General features: G+C 43.5%; 2 protein-coding genes across 17 annotated transcripts in view; one reads left to right on the top strand and one right to left on the bottom strand.

Moving 5' to 3' along the window:
- Positions 1 to 18,525, top strand: part of erb2 (estrogen receptor beta 2) — a 36,569-nt gene extending 18,044 nt beyond the window's left edge. For 2 of the 5 annotated variants that reach the window (XM_021573115.2, XM_021573117.2), the window contains exons 2-10: positions 5,195 to 5,703; positions 5,893 to 6,089; positions 9,451 to 9,567; positions 9,722 to 10,045; positions 10,933 to 11,071; positions 14,503 to 14,636; positions 15,630 to 15,813; positions 15,996 to 16,231; positions 16,320 to 18,525. In XM_021573115.2, the coding sequence (XP_021428790.2) occupies positions 5,195 to 5,703; positions 5,893 to 6,089; positions 9,451 to 9,567; positions 9,722 to 10,045; positions 10,933 to 11,071; positions 14,503 to 14,636; positions 15,630 to 15,813; positions 15,996 to 16,231; positions 16,320 to 16,375 (1,896 nt within the window). In that variant the 3' untranslated portion in view covers positions 16,376 to 18,525. 5 annotated transcript variants of the gene reach the window in all.
- Positions 17,346 to 26,755, bottom strand: part of syne2b (spectrin repeat containing, nuclear envelope 2b) — a 142,854-nt gene continuing 133,444 nt past the window's right edge. For 11 of the 12 annotated variants that reach the window (XM_036954795.1, XM_036954792.1, XM_036954794.1 and 8 more), the window contains 5 exons: positions 20,158 to 20,286; positions 19,677 to 19,883; positions 19,412 to 19,486; positions 19,109 to 19,158; positions 17,346 to 18,877 (listed from right to left, as the gene is read on the bottom strand). In XM_036954795.1, the coding sequence (XP_036810690.1) occupies positions 18,667 to 18,877; positions 19,109 to 19,158; positions 19,412 to 19,486; positions 19,677 to 19,883; positions 20,158 to 20,286 (672 nt within the window). In that variant the 3' untranslated portion in view covers positions 17,346 to 18,666. The remainder of the gene's footprint in view (positions 18,878 to 19,108; positions 19,159 to 19,411; positions 19,487 to 19,676; positions 19,884 to 20,157; positions 20,287 to 26,755) is intronic. The other variant, XM_036954788.1, reaches the window with a different exon arrangement.

A 26,755-nucleotide genomic window follows, 5' to 3' on the forward strand; every position in this document is an offset into this window, starting at 1 on the left:
GAATAAAAGTGTTGTTTGGGGCGAATCCAAAACAACACATTACTGAGTACCACTCTATTTTCAAGCATCGTAGTGGCTGCATCTTGTTATGGGTATGCTTGTAATCGTTAAGGACTGGGGAGTTTTCCAGGATAAAAAATACTTAGAATGGAGCGAAGGACAGGCAAAATCCTAAAGGAATCCAGTTTAGTCTGCTTTCCACCAGACACTGGGAGATGACCTTTCAGAAGGACAATAACCTAAAACACAAGGCCAAAGGTACACTGGAGTTGCTTACCAAGAAGACAGCGAATGTTCCTGAGTGGCGAAGTTACAGTTCTGACTTAAATCGGTTTGAAAAGCTTTGGCAGGAATTGAAAATAGTTGTCTAGCAATGATCAATTTGATAGAGCTTGAAGAATTTTGAGAAGAATAATGGATAAATATTGTACAGACCAGGTGTGCAAAGCTTTCAGAGACTTACCCAGAAAGACTCAGCTGTAATCACTGCCAAAGGTGATTATTTCCGGTGCCGACAGAGATGGCCGCCTCGCTTCGCGTTCCTAGGAAACTATGCAGTGTTTTGTTTTTTTAAGTGTTATTTCTTACATTAGTACCCCAGGTCATCTTAGGTTTCATTACATACAGTCGAGAAGAACTACTGAATATAAGATCAGCGTCAACTCACCATCAGTACGACCAAGAATATGTTTTTCGCGACGCGGATCCTGTGTTCTGCCTTTCACCCAGGACAACGGAATGGATCCCATGCAGCAACCCAAAAAAACGACTCCGAAAAAGAGGGAAACGAGGCGGTCTTCTGGTCAGACTCCGGAGACGGGCACATCGTGCACCACTCCCTAGCATCCTTCTCGCCAATGTCCAGTCTCTTGACAAGGTTGATGAAATCCGAGCAAGGGTAGCATTCCAGAGGGACATCAGAGACTGTAACATTCTTTGCTTCACGGAAACATGGCTCACTGGAGAGACGCTATCGGGGGCGGTGCAGCCAGCGGGTTTCTCCACCCATCGCGCCGACAGAAACAAACATCTTTCTGGTAAGAAGAGGGGCGGGGGCGTATGCCTTATGACTAACGAGATATGGTGTGATGAAAGAAACATACAGGAACTCAAATCCTTCTGTTCACCTGATTTAGAATTCCTCACAATCAAATGTAGACCGCATTATCTACCAAGAGAATTCTCTTCGATTATAATCACAGCCGTATATATCCCCCCCCCCCAAGCAGACACATCGATGGCTCTGAACGAACTTTATTTGACTCTTTGCAAACTGGAATCCATTTATCCGGAGGCTGCATTCATTGTTGCTGGGGATTTTAACAAGGCTAATCTGAAAACAAGACTCCCAAAATGTTATCAGCATATCGATTGCGCAACCAGGGGTGGAAAAACCTTGGATCATTGTTACTCTAACTTCCGCGACGCATATAAGGCCCTGCCCCGCCCACCTTTCGGAAAAGCTGACCACGACTCCATTTTGTTGATCCCTGCCTACAGACAGAAACTAAAACAAGAGGCTCCCACGCTGAGGTCTGTCCAACGCTGGTCCGACCAAGCTGACTCCACACTCCAAGACTGCTTCCATCACGTGGACTGGGACATGTTTCGTATTGCGTCAGATAACAATATTGACGAATACGCTGATTCGGTGTGCGAGTTCATTAGAACGTGCGTTGAAGATGTCGTTCCCATAGCAACGATTAAAACATTCCCTAACCAGAAACCGTGGATTGATGGCAGCATTCGCGTGAAACTGAAAGCGCGAACCACTGCTTTGAATCAGGGCAAGGTGACTGGTAACATGACCGAATACAAACAGTGCAGCTATTCCCTCCGCAAGGCTATCAAACAAGCTAAGCGTCAGTACAGAGACAAAGTAGAATCTCAATTCAACGGCTCAGACACAAGAGGCATGTGGCAGGGTCTACAGTCAATCACGGACTACAAGAAGAAATCCAGCCCAGTCACTGACCAGGATGTCCTGCTCCCAGGCAGACTAAATAACTTTTTTGCCCGCTTTGAGGACAATACAGTGCCACTGACACGGCCTGCAACGAAAACATGCGGACTCTCCTTCACTGCAGCCGAGGTGAGTAAGACATTTAAACGTGTTAACCCTCGCAAGGCTGCAGGCCCAGACGGCATCCCCAGCCGCGCCCTCAGAGCATGCGCAGACCAGCTGGCCGGTGTGTTTACGGACATATTCAATCAATCCCTATACCAGTCTGCTGTTCCCACATGCTTCAAGAGGGCCACCATTGTTCCTGTTCCCAAGAAAGCTAAGGTAACTGAGCTAAACGACGTAGCACTCACTTCCGTCATCATGAAGTGCTTTGAGAGACTAGTCAAGGACCATATCACCTCCACCCTACCCGACACCCTAGACCCACTCCAATTTGTTTACCGCCCAAATAGGTCCACAGACGATGCAATCTCAACCACACTGCACACTGCCCTAACCCATCTGGACAAGAGGAATACCTATGTGAGAATGCTGTTCATCGACTACAGCTCGGCATTCAACACCATAGTACCCTCCAAGCTCGTCATCAAGCTCGAGACCCTGGGTCTCGACCCCGCCCTGTGCAACTGGGTACTGGACTTCCTGACGGGCCGCCCCCAGGTGGTGAGGGTAGGCAACAACATCTCCACCCCGCTGATCCTCAACACTGGGGCCCCACAAGGGTGCGTTCTGAGCCCTCTCCTGTACTCCCTGTTCACCCACAACTGCGTGGCCACGCAAGCATCCAACTCAATCATCAAGTTTGCGGACGACACAACAGTGGTAGGCTTGATTACCAACAACGACGAGACGACCTACAGGGAGGAGGTGAGGGCCCTCGGAGTGTGGTGTCAGGAAAATAACCTCACACTCAACGTCAACAAAACTAAGGAGATGATTGTGGACTTCAGGAAACAGCAGAGGGAACACCCCCCTATCCACATCGATGGAACAGTAGTGGAGAGGGTAGCAAGTTTTAAGTTCCTCGGCATACACATCACAGACAAACTGAATTGGTCCACTCATACAGACAGCATCGTGAAGAAGGCACAGCAGCGCCTCTTCAACCTCAGGAGGCTGAAGAAATTTGGTTTGTCACCAAAAGCACTCACAAACTTCTACAGGTGCACAATCGAAAGCATCCTGGCGGGCTGTATCACCGCTTGGTACGGCAACTGCTCCGCCCACAACCGTAAGGCTCTCCAGAGGGTAGTGAGGTCTGCACAACGCATCACCGGGGGCAATCTACCTGCCCTCCAGGACACCTACACCACCCGATGTTACAGGAAGGCCATAAAGATCATCAAGGACATCAACCACCCGAGCCACTGCCTGTTCACCCCGCTATCATCCAGAAGGTGAGGTCAGTACAGGTGCATCAAAGCTGGGACCGAGAGACTGAAAAACAGCTTCTATCTCAAGGCCATCAGACTGTTAAACAGCCACCACTAACATTGAGTGGCTGCTGCCAACACACTGACACTGACACTGACTCAACTCCAGCCACTTTAATAATGGGAATTGATGGGAAATTATGTAAATATATCACTAGCCACTTTAAACAATGCTACCTTATAAAATGTTACTTACCCTACATTATTCATCTCATATGCATACGTATATACTGTACTCTATATCATCGACTGCATCCTTATGTAATACATGTATCACTAGCCACTTTAACTATGCCACTTTGTTTACATACTCACCTCATGTATATATTGCACTCGATACCATCTATTGTATCTTGCCTATGCTGCTCTGTACCATCACTCATTCATATATCCTTATGTACATATTCTTTATCCCCTTACACTGTGTATAAGACAGTAGTTTTGGAATTGTTAGTTAGATTACTTGTTGGTTATTACTGCATTGTCGGAACTAGAAGCACAAGCATTTTTCTACACTCGCATCAACATCTGCTAACCATGTGTATGTGACAAATAAAATGTGATTTGATTTGATTTGATATGTATTGACTCGGGTGTGAATACTTATGTAAATTAAATACCTAAATGCTGTATTTAATTTTCAATACATTTGAAAAAAAAAGAAAAACCTGTTTTCATTTAGTCTCTGTGCTATTGTGTGTAAATAAATCTGTTTAATCCATTTTGAATTCAGGCTGTAACACAACAAATGTGGATGAAGTCAAGGGATATGAATACTTTCTGAAGGCACTATATGTACAGCCTTACGTAAGGCCCTGTAACGGCTTTCCTCTTCTTCTTCTTCTGAGGAGGAGTACCAAGGATCGGACCAATGCGCAGCGTTGTCAGTGTCCATATCGATACTTTATTTACATGAACACTAAACTACAAAATAACAACGTGAAATACCGAAACAAACGAAAGAGTCTCGTGTGACACGGAAAATAATCACCCACAACTCAAAAGTGGAACCAGGCTACCTAAGTATGGTTCTCAATCAGGGACAACGATTGACAGCTGCTGATTGAGAACCATACCAGGCCAAACACAGAAATCCCAAAACAGAAAAAGGAACATAGACAACCCACCCAACTCACGCCATGACCATACTAAAACAAAGACATAACAAAAGAATTAAGGTCAGACCCACACGTCCAGTACATACCATATGTACAGAACACATCTACCTATACACATAAAAATGCACACTTTTCCCAATTTTAATATATCACGTTACTTGATGTTGCACCTATTTCTTTTTCATGTGTTTCATCTGATCAGGCTTGTTATCAGTCTGATGTAGGTGCACATTTTTCTTTCTGTACAACATGTTCTGTGATTTGGATTTGAGTATTCACGTTTCCCTCTTCCATCCTGACTTAATAGTCTCTACAAGTGCACTCGAGTGGCAACAGTAAAAGTAACTGGTAGTCTAGACAAGGTTTGAGACCAAATTAAATAAATTATTTCCTGTTGCATCTGTCCTTTTACAGGCTCAATGTGAGCAAGATATATTACAACTATTTACCACTCAGGATTGGCAATTGAAACTGTTCTAACTCTGAGCAATGCAAACAATGATCTTTCCTCAAATAAACAGATATGATCATATAGTTTTTGTTGAGTATGTACAGTATGACGAGTGAAGACAACATTATTTTGTTGAGTGACTTTGTGTGCACTTGAGAATATCTATGTGGTATTTGAATGTGACTCTGCATACACTTTCTCCATCCCACCCTCCATGCTGCAGTAGGACTTCTCACTGACTGGTCCCGGTGAGGAAGGCAATAGACGACAGCAGCAGCCAAAACGTCAGCCCAACGTTATCCCCAGCATGGCATGTTCTCCTGAAAGTGGGACAGACATTTCTTCCCTGCTCCAGCTCCAGGATGTGGGCTCCAGCAAGGTCCAAGAGAGGGGGAGCTCCCCGGGACTCCTACCCGCCCTCTACAGCCCTCCGAGCGGCATGGAGAGCCGCACATTCTGCATCCCCTCTCCCTACACAGACAACAGCCATGATTACAGTCACAGCCACGGACCCCTAGCCTTCTACAACCCCTCTATGCTCGGCTACAGCAGACCACCTATCTCCGACAGCCCTTCTCTATGTCCACCCCTCAGTCCCTCTCTCTTCTGGCCCAACCATGGCCAGCAAAACATGCCCTCGCTGACCCTGCACTGCCCCCAGCCCCTGGTGTACAGTGAGCATAACACCCACACCCCCTGGGTGGAGCCCAAACCCCACGGCCTCAGCCCCAGCAGGTAGCTACAAGCCTTCAACATCTGACACACCCTCCTTTTGTATCTTTTAATGTACACACCTGTCTTATTTGACCTTTTCTTGTCTCCTATAACATCTCAGATGGGTAAACAATAGGAGACAGCCTCTTAACAAAACTGAGGCTTCTATTTTGGAGTTTGTTAAACATTGATTGACGTTCCTTCTCATAGCCCTCTCCTCCACCCTACCAAGCTGCTGGGGAAGAGACTGGAGGACGGAGAGGAAGTGAACTCCTCCTCAGCCAGCTGTGTGGTGGTGAAGGCAGACATGCACTTCTGTGCCGTGTGTCATGACTACGCTTCGGGCTACCACTACGGCGTGTGGTCTTGTGAGGGCTGCAAGGCCTTCTTCAAGAGGAGCATCCAAGGTATGACCACCAGGGGAGCTGTGTGGGATCATTACCATGTCTACCCTAGGGACTGTGGTCATGGTGGCCACCCTCTGTCTCAGTGTCCTGTAAGGTCTGCCACTCCCAAAAAATGTGTGATATATAAATATAATTTGGTTTAAAAAAAACGTTTTCAGTGTAAACTTAAAACAACTCGAACCAGATATAAAGTATGTAGCAAAGATAATAGAGCTACAGTACCAGTCAAAAATTTGGAATGAGTAGGTGTGTTCATTCTCTCAACCAGCTTCATGATGTAGTCACTTGGAATGCATTTCAATACACAGATGTGCCTTGTAAAAGTGAATTTGTAGAATTTCTTTCCTTAATGCGTTTGTGCCAATCAGTTGTGTTGTGACAAGGTAGGGGTGGTATACAGAAGATAGCCCTATTTTGTAAAAGACAAAGTCAATATTATGGCAAGAACAGCTCAAATAGGCAAAGATAAACGACAGTCAATCATTACTTTCAGACAGCGGTCCCGGCAGACTGGGCTGCACGGAAAGGATATATATATATATTTTTTTAAATGGTCAAATTAAATAATCATTATATACAATTTTAGGCTATTTGTGCAGTAAGTACATTGAACTTTGTGCAGTCTGTTGGTCCTTTCCTCACCACTCTAATATTTCTGTCACGCCCACAACAGTTTACAGATTTTGAACTTCAGTAATGCGTGCGCCGCGAGTTCATCACGGTCTGCGTGAGCTATGTTGCCCGGCAACTTTGTACTAACTAGCTACGTTAGCTGACATAAATATAAACAAACAAACGTCGCTTCTTCTGAAGGGGCAAGGGGGATACAAGGCCCAACGACCATGTCGATAATGCAGACAGCAGAACCAGAGACTGTAATTATTATTTTTTTATGAAAGAAAAAGAAAGCCTCGTTTAATAGAAAATATGCTGAGTCCTACCTAAAATATGGATTTATTGCGACAGGTGACTCACATGCTCCAAGCCCACTGTTGGGTAGTAAGTGGAGATCGCTTGCAGAAAAAGTCACCACTGGCAACACATTTCAATAACGAGGAAGGGTCGCAAAACTCGCTTACCTGTGCGACATATTCAACCTGCTAAACGGACTAATTCTGCCACTTCAGGGGAGAATTGACAACGGTCTTTAAGTTGGCAGGTAACGTGGCTGCATTCAACGCCAAACTGGAACTGCGGGGACGGCGAGTGGACAGGGGCATATTTGACATGTTCCAAACATTAGTGGGGATTTTGGGATAGACTGAGCCGTCTTTCTCCCAGCTGGTGCGCGATCACATAGCTTCGCTGTCAACAGCGGTCAAGTGAAGGAAAGGATCCACGACCCATTTGTGAATGTCCCAGGTGAATCGTCCGTGCAGGAAGATCAACTCCTTGAGGTTGCAAATGACGGTGGCCTTAAAAGTATGTTTGAGAACCTCATTTCTGTCGACCTTCTGGATTAAAATCAAGGCTGAATATCCTGAGATAGCCACAAAAGCACTGAAAACGTTGCTTCCATTTCCAACATCCTATCTCTACGAAGCAGGGTTTTCCGCAATGATGTCAACAAAAACTTAGTTACGGAGTAGACTGGACATAAGGAACACCATTCGGGTATCACTGTCTCCCATCACCCTTAAATGGGACCGTCTTGTTGCCTGGAAACAAGCTCAGGGCTCCCACTGATTCAGAGACATGGTGAGTTGCAATGTTTTTATTATATGGTCGTTAGAGAAAAATATAAGCTTTGTTTTTATAATATCATTACATTAGACCTACTTAAACTAAAATGTTATGAAAAAGTGGCTATACTAAACTTATAGGCCTAATCGATATTCTGGTTGTGTCAAAAATATTATCTATATGAGACAGGTCCATGGTGCAAAAAAGGGTTGGCGACCGCTGCTTTAAGACATGAAGATCAGTCAATCTGGAAAATTTATTTGAAAGTTTCCATATGCAGTCGCAAAAACCATCAAGGGCTATGATGAACCTGGCTCTCATGAGGACCTCCATGGGAAAGGAAGTCCCAGATTTACCTCGCCCTCAGAAATCGCAGCCCAAATAAATGCAACAGACACATCTCAACATCAACTGTTCGGAGGAGACTGCGTGAATCAGGCCTTCATGGTCGAATTGCTGCAAAGAAACCACTACAAAAGGACACCAATAAGAAGAGACTTGCTTGGGCCAAGAAACACGAGTAATGGACATTAGACTGGTGGAAATCTGTCCTTTTAATCTGATGAGTCCAAATTTGAGATTTTTGGTTCCAACCGCCGTGTCTTTGTGAGACGCAGAGTAGGTGAACGGATGATCCCTGCATGTGTGGTTCCCACCGTGAAGCATAGAGGAGGAGGTGTGATGGTGTGGGTGTGCTTTGCTGGCGACACTGTCTGTGATTTATTTAGAATTCAAGGCACACTTAACCAGCATGGCTACCACAGCATATTGCAGTGATACGCCATCCCATCTGGTTTGTGCTTAGTGGGACTATCATTTGTTTTTCAACAGGACAATGACCCAACACACCTCCAGGCTGTGTAAGGGCTACTTGACCAAGAAGGAGAGTGATGGAGAGCTGCATCAGATGACATGGCCCCCACAATCAACTGACTTCAACCCAATTGAGATGGTTTGCGATGAGTTCGACTGCATAGTGAAGGAAAAGAAGCCAACAAATGCTGAGCATATGTGGGAACTCCTTCAACACTCTTGGTAAAGCTGGTTGAGAGAATGCCAAGAGTGTGCAAAGCTGTCATCAAGGCAAAGGGTGGCTACTTTGAAAAATCGTAAATATATTTTGAGTAGTTTAACATTTTTGGGGGGTTACTAAATGATTCCATTTCATGTGCTATTTAATAGTTTTGATGGCTTCAATATTATTTTACAATGTAGAGAATAGTAAAAATAAAGAAAAACCCTTGAATGAGTAGGTGTGTCCAAACTTTTGACTGGTACTGTATTTATTTTTTAAATAAGATCATATTTGAGAACTAACAATCACCAAAATAAAACCTAGACAGTCAGGGAGAATCTAAAATTCCCTAAATGTCATGGCATGGGGCCCCCATTGATTTTGTTATGTTTTAGTCACTCAGATAGCATAAGAACACAGCATAAATCATGGCAAAATGTTTAGAATTGCAAGAAACTAGCTTTAAAACAGAAACATTTTGTCTCTGCGGCCAATAGGAGGGCCTCAGTGCCATTGGCCTCGCCCCCCCCAAGCTAACTTGGCCATCGCTGCTGAAAGAAATCCTAGGGGTGAACGCTGAATAAGGTTGATTGTAGTTTGATCAGATATGATGAATAGTGCAGCCATATAATTTCTCAGACTGTCTCCATCTATCTCATCTAGGCCACAATGATTACATTTGTCCAGCAACTAACCAGTGCACTATCGACAAGAACCGCCGTAAAAGCTGCCAGGCCTGCCGCCTACGCAAGTGTTATGAAGTGGGCATGATGAAGTGTGGTAGGCAGCCATCTTCCTTATCTAGTCTTGTTGTGTTTTGAAACCTAACCTTATGTAGTCAATAGAACATTTGGCAACAGATACTGTAAGCTTGTAGAGGTACAGTATCTTCAGGAGTGAAACCTCTCTGTTGCTTGTCTGTGTTGTTGTCCAGGTGTGAGGCGAGAGCGCTGCAGTTACCGGGGGGCGAGGCACCGGCGTGTACCTCAGGGGCGGGGGGTGTCAGGCGGGCTGGTGGGGGTAGGGACCAGGGCCCAGATGCGTCTGGAGGGGGGCTCCCACCCCCAGCTGGAGGTGCACCACTCGTCCCTGACCCCAGAACAGCTGATCTCCTGCATCATGGAAGCGGAGCCGCCAGAGATCTACCTGATGGAGGACCTGAAGAAGCCCTTCACTGAGGCCAGCATGATGATGTCACTTACCAACCTGGCCGACAAGGAGTTGGTCCTCATGATCAGCTGGGCCAAGAAGATCCCTGGTGAGACACATGGAGGGTGTGTGTGCCTGCCTGCCTGCTTGTGTGTCTCTGCCTGTGTGTCTGTCTGTCTTTGTCTGTCTGCAACATATGTGCAAGGCTGAGTTGGTGTCCCAGGTCTATATATGAGATAGGAGGTATATCTCCAAACAAAGAAAGACTAGCTGTCTGGCTGTAAACCCTTCGCACCCTACCCTTTAACTGTGTCCGTTACTGTAGTAGTTGGCCCTTAGCCTTCTCTTTATGCCACATACAGTACTGCAGCCAGGCACACAGCTGTGTAGTCCTGTTGGACAGGATATCTCACAGGCTATGAAGGGGTTACTACTCCTCTCCTCTCTATCCTGCTGGTGAGCATTGTTCCTTCCTCACTCAGGGTTTTAGAGGTGAGCCCAGCAGGTGCCCTCTCAGAGGAGATGGGACTGAGTTCACACACACACTCTTGTCTGAGATGGGGTTTAGGGGGTTTGGTGAAAGAATGAGATGTGACAATTAGCTTGTATTGTCTGCTATAAAGAAGAACAAGAACTCCACAGACTAGATATGCATTGTGGATTTTTGTTTAATCATTGCATGCAAGGTGTCTCAGTATTTGGCTTTGTTCCAATGTCCATCCTTCAGTACTTGTACCAACAGACTGCTGGGAGCGAAGGGTGTCTCTAGTGTGTGAGGGCTCGACCATGCATTTAATCTGTCCTTTAATTAGTCACTCTAAAGTTAGGGGTCTTTTTAGTTCTTTTTATGTTCTCTGGTTCCCAGACTCAGTCCTAGTAAAGCTATACAATAGCTACAGTGAACAATGAACACTCATTTCCCACACTTTCTTTTTGTGTGTGTGTGTGTGTGTGTGTGTGTATATGCACGCGAGCATGCACATTTGTGTACTACAGGCTTTGTAGAGCTAAGTCTGACGGACCAGGTGCACCTGTTGGAGTGTTGCTGGCTGGAGGTGCTGATGCTGGGTCTGATGTGGAGGTCTGTCGACCACCCTGGGAAACTCATATTCTCACCAGACTTAAAGCTCAACAGGTACAACTGCTTATGTTTTACCACTAAGCTTCAAAATACAGTATACCGATATAAGATTAAATATCACATCTTTAAGTAAAGACATTTGACATACTGCATTTCCTGTCATCTCTTGGTCAGTATTAAGTGCATCCTTTTTTATCTAGAAAAGACCAAACTGCAAAATAATAGTTTTTTACTATGTGTCCAGTTAAAAGCATGTGTTTTAATATGTAGGGTTGTGTTGGAAAGGCAGGCCTGGGGTTGCTCATTGGCTTTCACCAATACGCCAGGAAAAGAACACTCACATTCTCAGTACCCTCTGGGGCCAGCATTATTCACTCTGTGTGTGCGTGGGTACTGATAAGAATGATCGTGTTACAGTGTGTTCTCCCTATAAATTGCTGAGGTTGACCTCTCATAAATCTATGAGCTATATGAAAATGCAATAATATCAGTGTTTGCTTCAAATGATTGGACAGAATATTTTCAAATTCCTGATTGATTAGTATTTTGAGGTTCTTAAGTTAAAATGTTGTGTTTTGTTTTGACTTTGAACTTAGGCCATATCAAAATCTTAATTTGATGACAAAGCAACCTTTTTGAATTGTTAGTAAACAAAAGGTTTGTGTCTCTAAATCACACATCCCATTTTGTTTGTCAGAATTATACATGTGTGTTGTAGCCTACAAAACTTTAGCATTGGGGTTTGTTAAAACATTGAATGTTGGTTATTTAGCTGTATTTCTGGTTTTGGGTAAATCTGATCAGGCCAGAAGGTTAGAGGATTTATTGACCTTGAGAATGATCTCACCCCTGAGACTAAGATCAAGGATGTGTGAGTGCTTGTACTACTTGTCTATATGTGAGTGTGTGTGTGCTATTAACTTGTCTAAGGAGGTGTGTGTGCTATTAACTTGTCTAAGGAGGTGTGTGTCTTTTGAATACAGATGTGTGCAGATGTGCTCCCATATTTATTTTCCTATCTTTGAGTTTACGTGTCTGAAGCCTTACAGCAGTGTATGTGAGTGTGTGTTTTGTTGTGTGGGTTGGTGTGGTTGAGTAGTGTTTCACCTTTTACACTACCACGGCGACTATCACTATAGGCTTAGCTAACCTTGGTGTGTTCCCATAACATGGGACTTATTGTTCAGTCCTCTGGCCATTGTGTGGCTTTGGCACTGTCTCTTGAGGCTGCCATGAAAAACACATTAAGTAGACAAATGGGTCAGTGTTTTGATTGGACTTTAATTTTCTCACACCCCTCAACAAATCTCTCAACATTAATTTAATTCATTTGTAGCACTCCATTACTAAGAGTTTTTATTACAGTATGTGGGTACCTACTGTTTTACAATATGAATAATGTGCAGTGCATTCGGAAAGTATTCAGACCCTTTGACTTTTTCCACATGTTGTTATGTTACAGCCTTATTCTACAATTGATTGTTTTTTCCCCCCTCATCAATCTAATGACAAAGGAAAAAACAGGTTATTTGAATTTTTTTGCAAATGTATAAAACATTAAAAAAAAAAAAAAAAAAATGAAATCACATTTACATACCAACCCACACAACAAAACACACACTCACATACACTGCTGTAAGGCTTCAGACACGTAAACTCAAAGATAGGAAAATAAATATGGGAGCACCTTTGGCAGCGATTACAGCCTCGAGTCTTCTTGGGTATGACGCAACAAGCTTAGCACATGTATTTGGGGAGTTTCTCCCATTCTTGTCTGCAAATCCTCTCAAGCTCTGTCAGGTTGGATTGGGAGCGTCGCTGCACAGCTATTATCAGGTCTCTCCAGAGATGTTCGATCGGGTTCAAGTCCGGGCCACTCAAGGACATTCAGAGACTTGTCCTGAAGCCAATCCTGCATTGTCTTGGTTCTGTGCTTAGGGTCGTTGTTCTGTTGGAAGGTGAACCTTCACCCCAGGCAGAGGTCCCGATCACTCCGGAGCAGGTTTTCATCAAGGATCTCTCTGTCCTTTGCTCCGTTCATCTTCCCTCAATCCTGACTAATCTCACAGTCCCTGCTGATGAAAAAACATGTTTTTATTTATCTGTTATTTTACCAGGTAAGTTAACTGAGAACACATTCTCATTTGCAGCAACGACCTGGGGAATAGTTACAGGGGAGAGGAGGGGGATGAATGAGCCAATTGTAAACTGGGGATTATTAGGTGACCGTGATGGTTTGATGGCCAGATTGGGAATTTAGCCAGCACACCGGGGTTAACACCCCTACGATAAGTGCCATGGGATCTTTAATGACCGCAGAGAGTCAGGACACACATTTTAACGTCCCATCCAAAAGACAGCACCCTACACAGGCCAGTGTCCCCAATCACTGGCCTGGGGCATTGGGATATTTTTTAGACCAGAGGAAAGAGTGCCTCCTACTGGCCCTCCAACACCACTTCCAGCAGCATCTGGTCTCCCATCCAGGGACTGACCAGGACCAACCCTGCTTAGCTTCAGAAACAAGCCAGAAGTGGTATGCAGGGTGGTATGCTGCTGGCCATTCTCACAGCATGATGCTGCCACCACCATGCTTCACCGTAGGGATGGTGCCAGGTTTCCTCCAGACGTGACGCTTGGCATTCAGGCCTAAGAGTTCAATCTTGGTTTAATCAGACCAGAGAATCTTGTTTCACATGGTCAGAGAGTCCTTTAGGTTCCTTTTGGCAAACCCCAAGTGGGCAGTTATGTGCCTTTTTTACTGAGAAGTTGCTTTTGTCTGGCTCCTCTACCATAAGGCCTGATTGGTGGAGTGCTGCAGAGATGGTTGTCCTTCTGGAAGGTTCTCCCATTTCCACAGAGATGCTCTGTCAGAGTGACCATCAGATTCTTGGTCACCTCTCTGACCAAGGCCCTTCTCACCCGATTGCTCAGTTTGGCCGGGTGACAACTCTAGGAAGAGTCTTGGCGGTTCCAAACTTCTTCCATTTAAGAATGAATGTTCTTGGGGACCTTCAATGCAGCAGAAATGTGTTGGTATCCTTCCCCAGATCTGTGCCTCAACACAATCCTGTCCTGGATCTCTACGGACAATTCCTTCGACCTCATGGCTCGGTTTTTGCTCTGACATGCACTGTCAACTGTGGGACCTTATATAGATGGGTGTGTGCCTTTCCAAATCATGTCCAATCAATTGAATTTACCACAAGTTGAGTCTCATAGCAAAAGGGTCTGAATACTAATGAAAATAAGGTATTTGTTTTTTTGTGGTTTTTTTTAGAATAAATTAGCAAAAATATCTAAAACCTGTTTTCACTTTGTCATTATGGTGTATTGTGAGTAGATTGAGGGAAAAAATAATTGAATTGATTTTAGAATAAGGCTGTAACGTAACAAAATGTGTAAAAGGTCAAAGGGTCTGAATACTTTCCGAATGAACTATACTGTATGTATAATACATATCTTTCCCGCTGTGTGTTTTGTAGGGAAGAGGGAAACTGTGTGGAGGGCATTATGGAGATATTTGACATGCTGCTGGCAGCCACCTCTAGGTTCAGGGAGCTGAACCTTCAGAGGGAGGAGTACGTCTGTCTGAAAGCCATGATCCTCCTCAACTCCAGTAAGTCAAATAATTAGTACTTCTGTACTGTATGAGAGGTTGTGTATGTTTTGAGTGTGTGTTTGTCCCCAGTCAGAGACCTGGAGATGAAAGCACCTTTAGGAGATACTTTTGCAATTGGGCACATTTGCCATATTTCCATTGAGGATTTACACCAGTGTTTTACCCAAAAGACTCAGACTTTTCTGTTTCCATCTACATGGGCCGGGACACCCGTGTCTCATGGACCTGCTCTAACTTGGAGCCAAGGCAAGGCCCTGGGTACTTTTCAGCTTGCATTTTCATAACAATGGCTAACTGAATTTTAACCTCACAAAGCAACAGTCTTGAATGATGCAGATGTAATTAATTCTGCTCGCCACAAGTCTTTTTTTTATTGTCACACTCCTGTTGAAAACCCAATAACACTATAGCTCACATTAACATTAAACACTGGCGGCCCACTAGTGTGGGGGTAAGTCTCAATGGAAAAGCACAAGTTGTTTTCCTCTCCCAGGGATCAAGGTGTCCTATCCCTATCAATGTTCACTCCAGGTTTCAGTGGGGTGACTGACTCCTCTGTCTGTCCTCACTGGGGTCAGAGCTCGGCCACCACATACACTGGCTCCCATCACTGCCAGACTCTGATTCTTTTCCAAAAACACTGGAAAAATACAAATTGTGCAACAGAAATCTAGTTTAGAAACTCAGAGCATAGGATTGCAGAATTGTTTTGTTGGACAGAAGTAAGATATGTCTCAATTCCTCAGGCCTACATTTTAATGTCTATTCATGTTTGGAATGTCTGATTTATGAAGGAGATGTTTGTAGGCTGAAGCATTTTCTCCCCACCAGTGCCATCTAGTGTTTCAAATACAAATTAATTATATGTTAAGTGATAGTAGGATTTTTTGTTTTATGGTGTTAAAGTAAGTGTGTCAGGTGTATGTTTGCCAGTGATTCTGCTTCATGAATTAATAGTTACATAGGGTCTATGTTTGTGTCCACCTGTAGACATCTGCTCTACCTCTCCGGAGAGGGCAGAAGATCTGGAGAGCAGGGGGAAGCTGCTGCGTCTGCTGGACTCAGTGACGGATGCCCTGGTGTGGGCCATCTCCAAACGAGGCCTGTCATTCCAGCAGCAGTCATCCCGCCTGGCCCACCTCCTCATGCTACTCTCACACATTCGCCACGTCAGGTAGACTACAGCTACAGCAATGTCTCACTAGCAGCAACAAGAGTCTACTGTGTCAGTGTCTGTTCAGTCAGTGACATAAAAGCACACCTGCAGATCTGTCCATTGTCATTTCAGTCAGCGACACTTTTTGGGATGTTTATCAAAACGACATTCCCATGCTGCTTCTCTCCACGTCTCCTTAGTAACAAAGGCATGCAGCACCTCTCTAGCATGAAGAAGAAGAATGTCGTGCTGCTCTATGACCTGCTCTTGGAAATGCTGGACGCCAACACAACCCACAGCAGCCGTATGTCCGCAACTCATGACCCCTCTAACAATGACCCCACAGAGCCCCCAGCAGCACCAGCTCCTGCTGTAGACACTCAGTTCCTGCTAACATTCCAAAACCCAGAGGAGAGCCAAACACTCGAGAGCATTAGTAAGTTAACGAAGTTGGGTTAGCCACTGAAGACGTAGAATGTATGTTCACCAATACTCCATGAATCATAATCCAATATGTTCTCCAGGTACATCCAGCCAGGGTGCTGGCCAGCCGAGAGAGGGGAGATGTGTACCTCAGTAAGAGGGACAGTGACAGGATACAGCGTGGGACATGGATGGAGACTGCTTGAGACTGTAAATCACCCCAAAGGGGTGAATGGACTGAAGGAGAGGACAGACTGGCACACTCTGGGACAGTGTACACCATTCCCAATAGGCTGACTGAGAGTAAAATGTCTTATAGACTGCAGAATGTGTCATTGTGAGGTAAATATTACAGTTGTATCCTTTTCGGATGTTTTTGGTCTATGGAAAAAATATGATTTGTAACAGTGAATTGACTGTATTTTTGGTGTAATTTCCTTGTATTAATGCAGTTGGTAATGTAGCTAGTAATGAGTACATCGTTTAACTTCTACCAGTCAAAATGTGTCTCCTTTTGATATATTTCTAAACTTTTTCACCTTTATCAGTGTCTGTGAACAATTCATACCATCCTACTGTAACTGGCTTACTTGGAAAATGGTGCATGAAGTCCATGCTGTGAACATGATTTATCAAACAGGACTATAGCAATGAGATGTGCATTTGACATTTCAGATTGTGGGTGTTCTTTGCCCCATACCAGGGCACACTGCTATTACAGTACAGTAACTGTAACTTTTCATGCTGGATGTGTGGAGGGGATGTTTTATGATGTACTCTGTAAAAACCTACATTTCAACCAGTTGACTTTTGTGGCCTTTGATTTAAGATGACTGCTAGTCTCCATTCAAGTTTGTGTGAGCCATCAGAAGCCAAACAAAAACCAGCAACTGCTAGAAACTCACACACTTGTACTTATGCATCCTGATCATACCCTGTCCCCCCTGTAATGATTTGGTGCTTGTGCTGTTTCTGATGTTCAATGTCAAAGTCATGTTTGTATTGATAGAAAATCTACATACACAGAGCTTGTCATATTGAGGCATTTTAGCCCCAATGGAATTGCAACCAAACATCTTAAAAGCAACTGTAAAACGTGAATGTAGTTCTATTGACATAAGCACAGATTATGGCAAACAATGTTTATTGTCAAGTAAAAATGAATTCAAGCTATTCATCATCCATAAATAAGCATTAAAAAATGTATTCAACTGTACACCATTGTTTTCTTTGTTTCATTGTACTACAGAGCAGTACAAAGTGACTTGACTATGTACACTAATAATGAAACTAGGTAAATGAACTGTTCTCTGATCAGCTCCAGCTTGACTAATTTTTTTACACATGAGTAAGCCTTCTTTGTGAAGAAAGCCAAAGCATTCCTTCAACTGTAAACCTTCTAGTCTATACGTACTCTTTGATTCTGCATGTACACCGCAACATTAATCGCTCACTGACTGGTCCAGGTTCATGTCACCTATATATTCATATACTGTAGTGTATTTACGGTATTCTACAGCTATGACAGCATCAGATTTTACTCACAATATTCAACCGCAGGAAAGAAAAGTGTAACAGAGCAGCTTCCAGATGGGTACATCCAAACATTTTTGATTTAGTTCTCCGGTGCTAAAACGATTTGTAAGCCGCACTCTATGTCCCCCATCAGCCCAGGGTGGCCCACAATCACACAAGGCCTCTGTGGGAGATAGGGATGCACACACACATTGTCAATAGTTTGCCATTATGTACAAATGCACTCATACACACAAAATCATAGGTACACTAGTGTAAATAAAATATTTTTAAACAAAAACAGATTTTCTAAAGCACTGACTACAGCAAGGCATGTTTGCAGTTGATTCGCTACCATAATTCAGTGAAAATGACATCACAGTGTACCTGATTCTAAATCAAATAGACAAAAACTAAATTGTTTTCAGTCGATATGTACAAAAATGTGCTATCCACAATTGGTTGTCCGAAGTATAATGGTAGAAACAGTAATGATCAATATCCTCAGTACTCTGATCCTTTGGTAGCAACTGCAGTTTGCCGTTATTATGAGTATACAGTATCTGCAATGATAAAAACAAAGCTATCAAAATAACTTTTAAATATTTTTTTGTATGTGGAAAACAACTCGATGGGGATAATAATCATCTTCACTACATATAAAAATGTTTACTTCAAACCAATGATATGGCTTATTTTCAGAGCCACATAACTTCATGAGCGATCAACATATATTAAATATAAATATGTATACATAAATACCTAAATTCAATTTTACTTTAGACAACTTTTTAAAAAAACATTTGGAGTGGAGAAACAGAACGCTTGGCTCCAGTCTCTGTTTTTCGGGGCAGTTTCCGACAGTGGTGGATGGGGACTTTAAAAGACGGGGGCAGGGGGGTGAGTGTTAGGGGAGTGGGTGTTGTTGCTGTCTCATGTGGGCGGGGGGCCGTTGGTGTAGCGCAGCATGGGGTAGAAGGAGCGGGCAAAGTTGTTGGACAGGGCACAGCTGTAGTCCTCTTCAGACAGAGGCACCAGGCAAGCCAGCACCAGCAGCAGCAGGAAGAGCAGGTGGAGGGGGAAGGCAGCACGCAGTACCCTGTAGAAGAATGGCCGAGCTGAGGAAGAGTCCCCCTTCTCCTCCCTGGCGAGAGAAAGGCATTAGTACGGCTATGGACAGAGTCAAACGGATAAGAAAAGTTGTCTGAGGACAGTCACGGACACTGGCATAATCTTTCTCGGTAACATATTTACAGCAGTAGTCAAGCCCAAGCCCTGTTCTTATCACTCAGGTATGTTGTTCCTACATGTTAAAGGAAAAGGGTGTAAAAGGTGTGAAAGTTGTGAGTGATCAGGCGTTTAGATTAGCACGTACTTTCTGCAGCCTGCGTCTTGGAGTCCTGCAGCTCTCATTCCAGCTTTCTCCTATACACATACACATCATACCATGCCGTTCGATCACATTCCAGTCAATGCAGCATAGCATTTCAAATAGATTCATAGTAAACATGCCAAAACATGCTAAATGTATTTTAATCTATGGTTATTACAGAATGTTCACTGTAAATAGCGTTGGAGGCTTGATTGAACCCAACAGTGAACAACCAGTAGCAGTCAGCCACTATTTGCATATACTCTGCATTAGAGCACCAGACTACATGCGTGAATGAAGGTGTACCTTCTGCAGCTGGAGTTGAGAGCTGAGCGATCCCGGAGCAACACTATCCATCTCAGAGCTGGTTGGACACGATTCCTGTGACACACACAGACGGTACACAAACAGTCACATCATCAGTCAGAGAGACAGACACACCAAACCTGTTGACACTACCAACAATAATAATAATAATAATAATAATACTGTCAATGACTGTACCACAGCACATAAACCCTATTCACAAAAAAATGAATGACGGGGTCCTGATATTGCATAGGTAAATTACCCAATGTTGACGTACCAGCCTGCCTTGCAGGATGTGCAGGTCATTGGCCACCTGGCGCAGTAGGAGTCGGAGCTTGTTGCCAATAACGTGGACCTTCTCCTTTGCCTCGACGCTGTCCTCGGCCGTGGCCTCCAGGAGGAGCTGGGAGGAGATCTCCTGAAGGGAGGAGACCTGCCGCTGCCGCCCATGCAACTCTTCTTCCAGGGCCTGCAACAGAGCAGGGGGCACAAGAAAGACCAGGCCTCAGTCAGCACGCTCATACAGTAGGACAACTACAGTAACTATTACAACTTATAGGTCAGCTCTATCTTATAATCAAGCTTATTCTATTTCAAATTGCTCTGTGCACATAAAAGTAGGCCAGCTTGTAAACCTTTCTATGCCATGCTAGCAGCTATACTATATATTAGGAAATATTGTCCACTATGCTCTGTTATTTGATTCTAAATGTTTCTATGGGAGCTTGTACTCCCTTCCTCACCATGAGTGTGTCTCTGTGCTCCAGCAGGACAGAGTGCTGTGCAAACCGGTCATGGATGTTGACGGCGTAGTGTGTGCTCTCAGACCTGGCCAGCCACAGCAACATGGAGTGCAGAGTCTCATGGAACTCCTAAACAGATAGGTCAGAGGTCAATAGGACAAGGTTAGTCTTATCCATTGTTTTTTTTAGGTGTGTCTTAAATTACATCCAATTCCCTACATAGTGTGCTCCGTTTGACCTGAGCCATAGGATGGAGTGCCATGTTTGGTCTGGAATGTGAAGTCACGAGCTCTGACTAGTGGTGCCAAAAGCCCTGGTGTGTCCCAGAAAGCCTATGTAAATTACGATTGCCAGAACGGCCAAATAAAATGTTTTAGACACCTGTTTTGAGCTATAAATGTGTTTATTAAGGCCTCCTGGGTGGTGCAGTGGTTAAGGGCGCTGTACTGCAGCGCCAGCTGTGCCACCAGAGACTCTGGGTTCGCGCCCAGGCTCTGTCGTAACCAGCCGCGACCGGGAGGTCCGGGTTAGGGAGGGTTTGGCCGGTAAGGATATCCTTGTCTCATCGTGCACCAGCGACTCCTGTGGTGGGCCGGGCGCAGTGCACGCTAACCAAGGTTGCCAGGTGCACGGTGTTTCCTCCGACACATTGGTGCGGCTGGTTTCCGGGTTGGATGGCGCTGTGTTAAGAAGCAGTGCGGCTTGGTTGGGTTGTGTATCGGAGGACGCATGACTTTCAACCTTTGTCTCTACCGAGCCCGTACGGGAGTTGTAGCGATGAGACAAGATAGTAGCTACTAACAATTGGATACCACGAAATTGGGGAGAAAAAGGGGTAAATTCAACAACAACAAAAAATAAAAAATATGTGTCAAGTTTGATAAACTTCAAACAAGTTTGATCCTCACAGTGAATTGTTTTAAAGTTCGCTGCAAATCGAGATATTTAATTTAATAGTGATCAACTATGACTGCTACAGTAGTCATATTACATATTTATATTACATACATACATATTACATATACATATATCAGGTATATTTCTCTGGTCACCCCCAAAACCAATTCTTCCTTTGGCCGCCTCTCCTTCCAGTTCTCTGCTGCCAATGACTGGAACGAACCTCAAAAATCTCTGAAACTGGAAACACTTATCTCCCTCACTAGCTTTAAGCACCAGCTGTCAGAGCAGCTTACTGATTACTGCACCTGTACATAGCCCATCTATAATTTAGCCCAAACAACTACCTCTCCCCCTACTGTATTTATTTATTTTTGCTCCTTTGCACCCCATTATTTATATTTCTACCTTGCACATTCGTCCACTGCAAATCTACCATTCCAGTGTTTTACTTGCTATATTGTATTTCCTTCGCCACCTGGGCCTTTTTTTTATCTCACCTCATTTGCTCACATTGTATATAGACTTATTTTTCTACTGTATTATTGACTGTATGTTTGTTTTACTCCATGTGTAACTCTGTGTTGTATGTGTCGAACTGCTTTGCTTTATCTTGGCCAGGTCGCAGTTGTAAATGAGAACTTGTTCTCAACTTGCCTACCTGGTTAAATAAAGGTGAAATATATATATATATATATATAAAAAAATAAATATATATATATATTTTTTTTTTTAAACAGTGAGCTCCAAAAGTATTGGGACAGTGACAAATGTTTTGTTGTTTTGGCTCTGTACTCCAGCACAAATGATACAACAACTATGAGGTTAAAGTTCACACTGTCAGCTTTAATTTGAGGGTATTTTCATCTATATCGGGTAAACAGTCTAGAAATTACAGCTCTTTTTTTGTACATAGTCATCCCATTTTAGGGGACCAAAAGTATTGGGACAAATTCACTTATAGGTGTATTAAAGTAGTCAAAAGTGTAGTATTTGGTCCCATATTCCTAGCACGCAGTGATTACATCAAGCTTGTGACTCTACAAACTTGTTGGATGCATTTGCTGTTTGCTTTGATTGTGTTTCAGATGCTTTTGTGACAAATTTTGGAGTCACTTTTATTGTAAATAACAATAGAATGTTTCTAAACACTTCTACATTAATGTGGATGCTACCATGATTACAGATAGTCCTGAATGAATCATGGATAATTATCAGTGAGAAAGTTGCAGAGGTATAAATATCATACCCCCACAAGCATTTCGCAACACCCACAATAACATCTGCTATGACCAATAAAATTTGATTTGATATACAGTACCAGACAAAAGTTTGGACATACCTACTATTTCAAGGGTTTTTCTTTATTTTGAATATTTTCTACATTGTATAATAATAGTGAAGACATCAACACTATGACATAACACATACGTAATCATGTAATAACCAAAAAAAATGTTAAACAAATCTAAACATATTTTATATTTTTGATTCTTCAGCCACCCTTTGCCTTGATGACAGCTTTGCACACTCTTGGCATTCTCTCAACCAGCTTCATGAGAAATGCTTTTCCAACAGTCTTGAAGGAGTTCCCACAAGAGGGCCGCCATTGTTCCTGTTCCCAAGAAAGCTAAGGTAACTGAGCTAAACAACTAAAAGTATCACTCACTTCCGTCATCATGAAGTGCTTTGAGAGACTGGTCAAGGATCATATCACCTCCACCCTACCTGACACCCTAGACCCACTTTGCTAACCGCACCAATAGGTCCACAGATGACGCAATCGCAATCCCACTGCCCTAACCCATCTGGACAATAGAAATACCTATGTAAGAATGCTGTTCATGGATTGTAGCTCAGCATTTAACACCATACTCATCATTAAGACCCTGGTTCTCGATCCTGCCCTGTGCAACTGGGTCCAGGACTTATTGAAGGGACGCTCCCAGGTGGTGAGGGTAGGAAACAACATCTCCACCCCGCTGATCTTCAACACTGGGGACCCACAAAGGTGCGTTCCTAGCCCTCTCCTGTACTCCCTGTTCACCCATGACTGCATGGCCATGGACGCCTCCAACTCAATCATCAAGTTTGCAGACGACACTACAGTGGTAGGCTTGATTACCAACAATGACGAGACGGCCTAAAGGGAGGAGGTGAGGGCCCTCAGAGTGTGGTGTCAGGAAGGTGGAAAGCATGGTCGGAACTAGAAGCGCAAGCATGGTCGGAACTAGAAGCGCAAGCATTTCGCTACAATCGCATTAACATCTGCTAACCATGTGTATGTGACCAATAACATTTGATTTGATTTGACATGTGCTGAGCACTTGTTGGCTGCTTTTCCTTCACTCTGCTGTCCAACTCATCCCAAACCATCTCAATTGGGTTGAGGTCAAATGATTGTGGAGGCCAGGTCATCTGATCTAGCACTCCATTCCTCTCTTTGGTCAAATAGCCATTGCATATCCTGGAGGTGTGTTTTGGGTCATTGTCCTGTTGAAAAACAAATGACAGCCCCACTTAGCACAAACCAGATGGGATGGCGTATCACTGCAGAATGCTGTGGTAGCCATGTTGGTTAAGTGTGCCTTGAATTGTAAATAATTCTCTGACACTGTCACCAGAAAAGCACCCCCACATCCTCGCACCTCCTCCTCCGTGCTTCAAGGTGGGAACCACACATGTGGAGATCATCCGTTCACCTACTCTGCGTCTCATAAAGACACAGCGGTTGGAACCAAAAATCTTATATCAGACCAAAGGACAGATTTCCACCGGTCTAATGTTCATTGCTCGTGTTTCTTGGCCCAAGCAAGTCTCTTCCTCTTATTGGTGTCCTTTAGTAGTGGTTTCCTTGCAGCAATTTGACCATGAAGGCCTGATTCACTTAGTCTCCTCTGAACAGTTGATGTTAATATGTGTCTGTTATTTTGGGCTGCAATCTGAGGTGCAATTAACTCTAATGAACTTATCCTCTGCAGCAGAGGTGACTCTGGGTCTTCCTTTCCTGTGGCGGTCCTCATAAAAGCCAGTTTCATCATAGTGCTTGTTGTTTTATGCGACTGTATTTGAAGAAACTTTCAAAGTTCTTGAAATTTTCCGGGTTGACTGACATTCATGTCTTAAAGTAATGATGGACTGTCATTTCTCTGCTTATTTGAGCCGTTCTTGCCATAATATGGATTTGGTCTTTTACCAAATAGGGCTATCTTCTGTATACCACCCATACCTTGTCACAACACAACTGTTTGGCTCAAACGCATTAAGAAGGAAAGAAATTCTACAAATTAACTTTTAACAAGGCACACCAGTTAATTGAAATGCATTCCAGGTGACTACCTCATGAAGCTGGTTGAGAGAATGCCAAGAATGTGCAAAGCTGTCATCAAGGCAAAGGTTGACTACTTTGAAGAATCTCGAATATAAGATACAGTGCCTTGCGAAAGTATTCGGTCCCCTTGAACTTTGCGACCTTTTGCCACATTTCAGGCTTCAAACATAAAGATATAAAACTGTATTTTTTTGTGAAGAATCAACAACAAGTGGGACACAATCATGAAGTGGAACGACATTTATTGGATATTTCAAACTTTTTTAACAAATCAAAAACTGAAAAATTGGGCGTGCAAAATTATTCAGCCCCTTTACTTTCAGTGCAGCAAACTCTCTCCAGAAGTTCAGTGAGGATCTCTGAATGATCCAATGTTGACCTAAATGACTAATGATGATAAATACAATCCACCTGTGTGTAATCAAGTCTCCGTATAAATGCACCTGCACTGTGATAGTCTCAGATGTCCGTTAAAAGCGCAGAGAGCATCATGAAGAACAAGGAACACACCAGGCAGGTCCGAGATACTGTTGTGAAGAAGTTTAAAGCCGGATTTGGATACAAAAAGATTTCCTAAGCTTTAAACATCCCAAGGAGCACTGTGCAAGCGATAATATTGAAATGGAAGGAGTATCAGACCACTGCAAATCTACCAAGACCTGGCCGTCCCTCTAAACTTTCAGCTCATACAAGGAGAAGACTGATCAGAGATGCAGCCAAGAGGCCCATGATCACTCTGGATGAACTGCAGAGATCTACAGCTGAGGTGGGAGACTCTGTCCATAGGACAACAATCAGTCGTATATTGCACAAATCTGGCCTTTATGGAAGAGTGGCAAGAAGAAAGCCATTTCTTAAAGATATCCATAAAAAGTGTCATTTAAAGTTTGCCACAAGCCACCTGGGAGACACACCAAACATGTGGAAGAAGGTGCTCTGGTCAGATGAAACCAAAATTGAACTTTTTGGCAACAATGCAAAACGTTATGTTTGGCGTAAAAGCAACACAGCTGAACACACAATCCCCACTGTCAAACATGGTGGTGGCAGCATCATGGTTTGGGCCTGCTTTTCTTCAGCAGGGACAGGGAAGATGGTTAAAATTGATGGGAAGATGGATGGAGCCAAATACAGGACCATTCTGGAAGAAAACCTGATGGAGTCTGCAAAAGACCTGAGAATGAGACGGAGATTTGTCTTCCAACAAGACAATGATCCAAAACATAAAGCAAAATCTACAATGGAATGGTTCAAAAATAAACATATCCAGGTGTTAGAATGGCCAAGTCAAAGCCCAGACCTGAATCCAATTGAGAATCTGTGGAAAGAACTGAAAACTGCTGTTCACAAATGCTCTCCATCCAACCTCACTGAGCTCGAGCTGTTTTGCAAGGAGGAATGGGAAAAAATTCCAGTCTCTCGATGTGCAAAACTGATAGAGACATACCCCAAGCGACTTACAGCTGTAATCGCAGCAAAAGGTGGGGCTACAAAGTATTAACTTAAGGGGGCTGAATAATTTTGCACGCCCAATTTTTCAGTTTTTGATTTGTTAAAAAGGTTTGAAATATCCAATAAATGTCGTTCCACTTCATGATTGTGTCCCACTTGTTGTTGATTCTTCACAAAAAAATACAGTTTTATATCTTTATGTTTGAAGCCTGAAATGTGGCAAAAGGTCGCAAAGTTCAAGGGGAACGAATACTTTCGCAAGGCACTGTATATTTAGATTTGTTTAACACTTTTTTGGTTACTACATGATTACATATGTGTTATTTCATAGTGTTGATGTCTTCACTATTATTCTATCCCAATACTTTTGGAGCTCCCTGTACATGTGTCGTCATTTGTAGTTCTGACAGAAATCAATCACAGGCAACGAGGAGGCTCCCTGTTGAATTTCTCAGGCAAGATGAAAACAACTACATCGACCATGATCCTTTGCTAGTTACGGCCACTTTCACCACAATTGTTAGCGATGTTTTGGTGCTATTTAGCCACAGATAGAAAGAGTAACCCAGCCTCGTCACAGGGGCTATAAAGCTGAAGCATTCGTTTAGAACATTTTCTCACCACCAAATATGGTAGTGAGAGGAAGTCCAGCTGCGGGTAGTGGGAGAGGATAGAACTGGTCAACATTCTGCCAATTCTCTCATCGATGAAACATCTGATCTCAATATGTTTTTCTGTTCCCAAAACTAGAATATTTTATAAACAAAGTTTTATAGACTTGATGCTTTGCCAAAGTAAAAAAAAAAAAGCATTGTTTAAAAGGAGTGCAGGGTCGAATTGCATGCTAAAACGCGCCAATAATTGTACTTATTTATTTACTTCACCTTTAATTAACCAGGTAGGCCAGTTGAGAACAAG

The sequence above is a fragment of the Oncorhynchus mykiss genome, chromosome 19 (assembly GCF_013265735.2).
Source record: "Oncorhynchus mykiss isolate Arlee chromosome 19, USDA_OmykA_1.1, whole genome shotgun sequence".
Taxonomy (NCBI): Eukaryota; Metazoa; Chordata; class Actinopteri; order Salmoniformes; family Salmonidae; genus Oncorhynchus; species Oncorhynchus mykiss.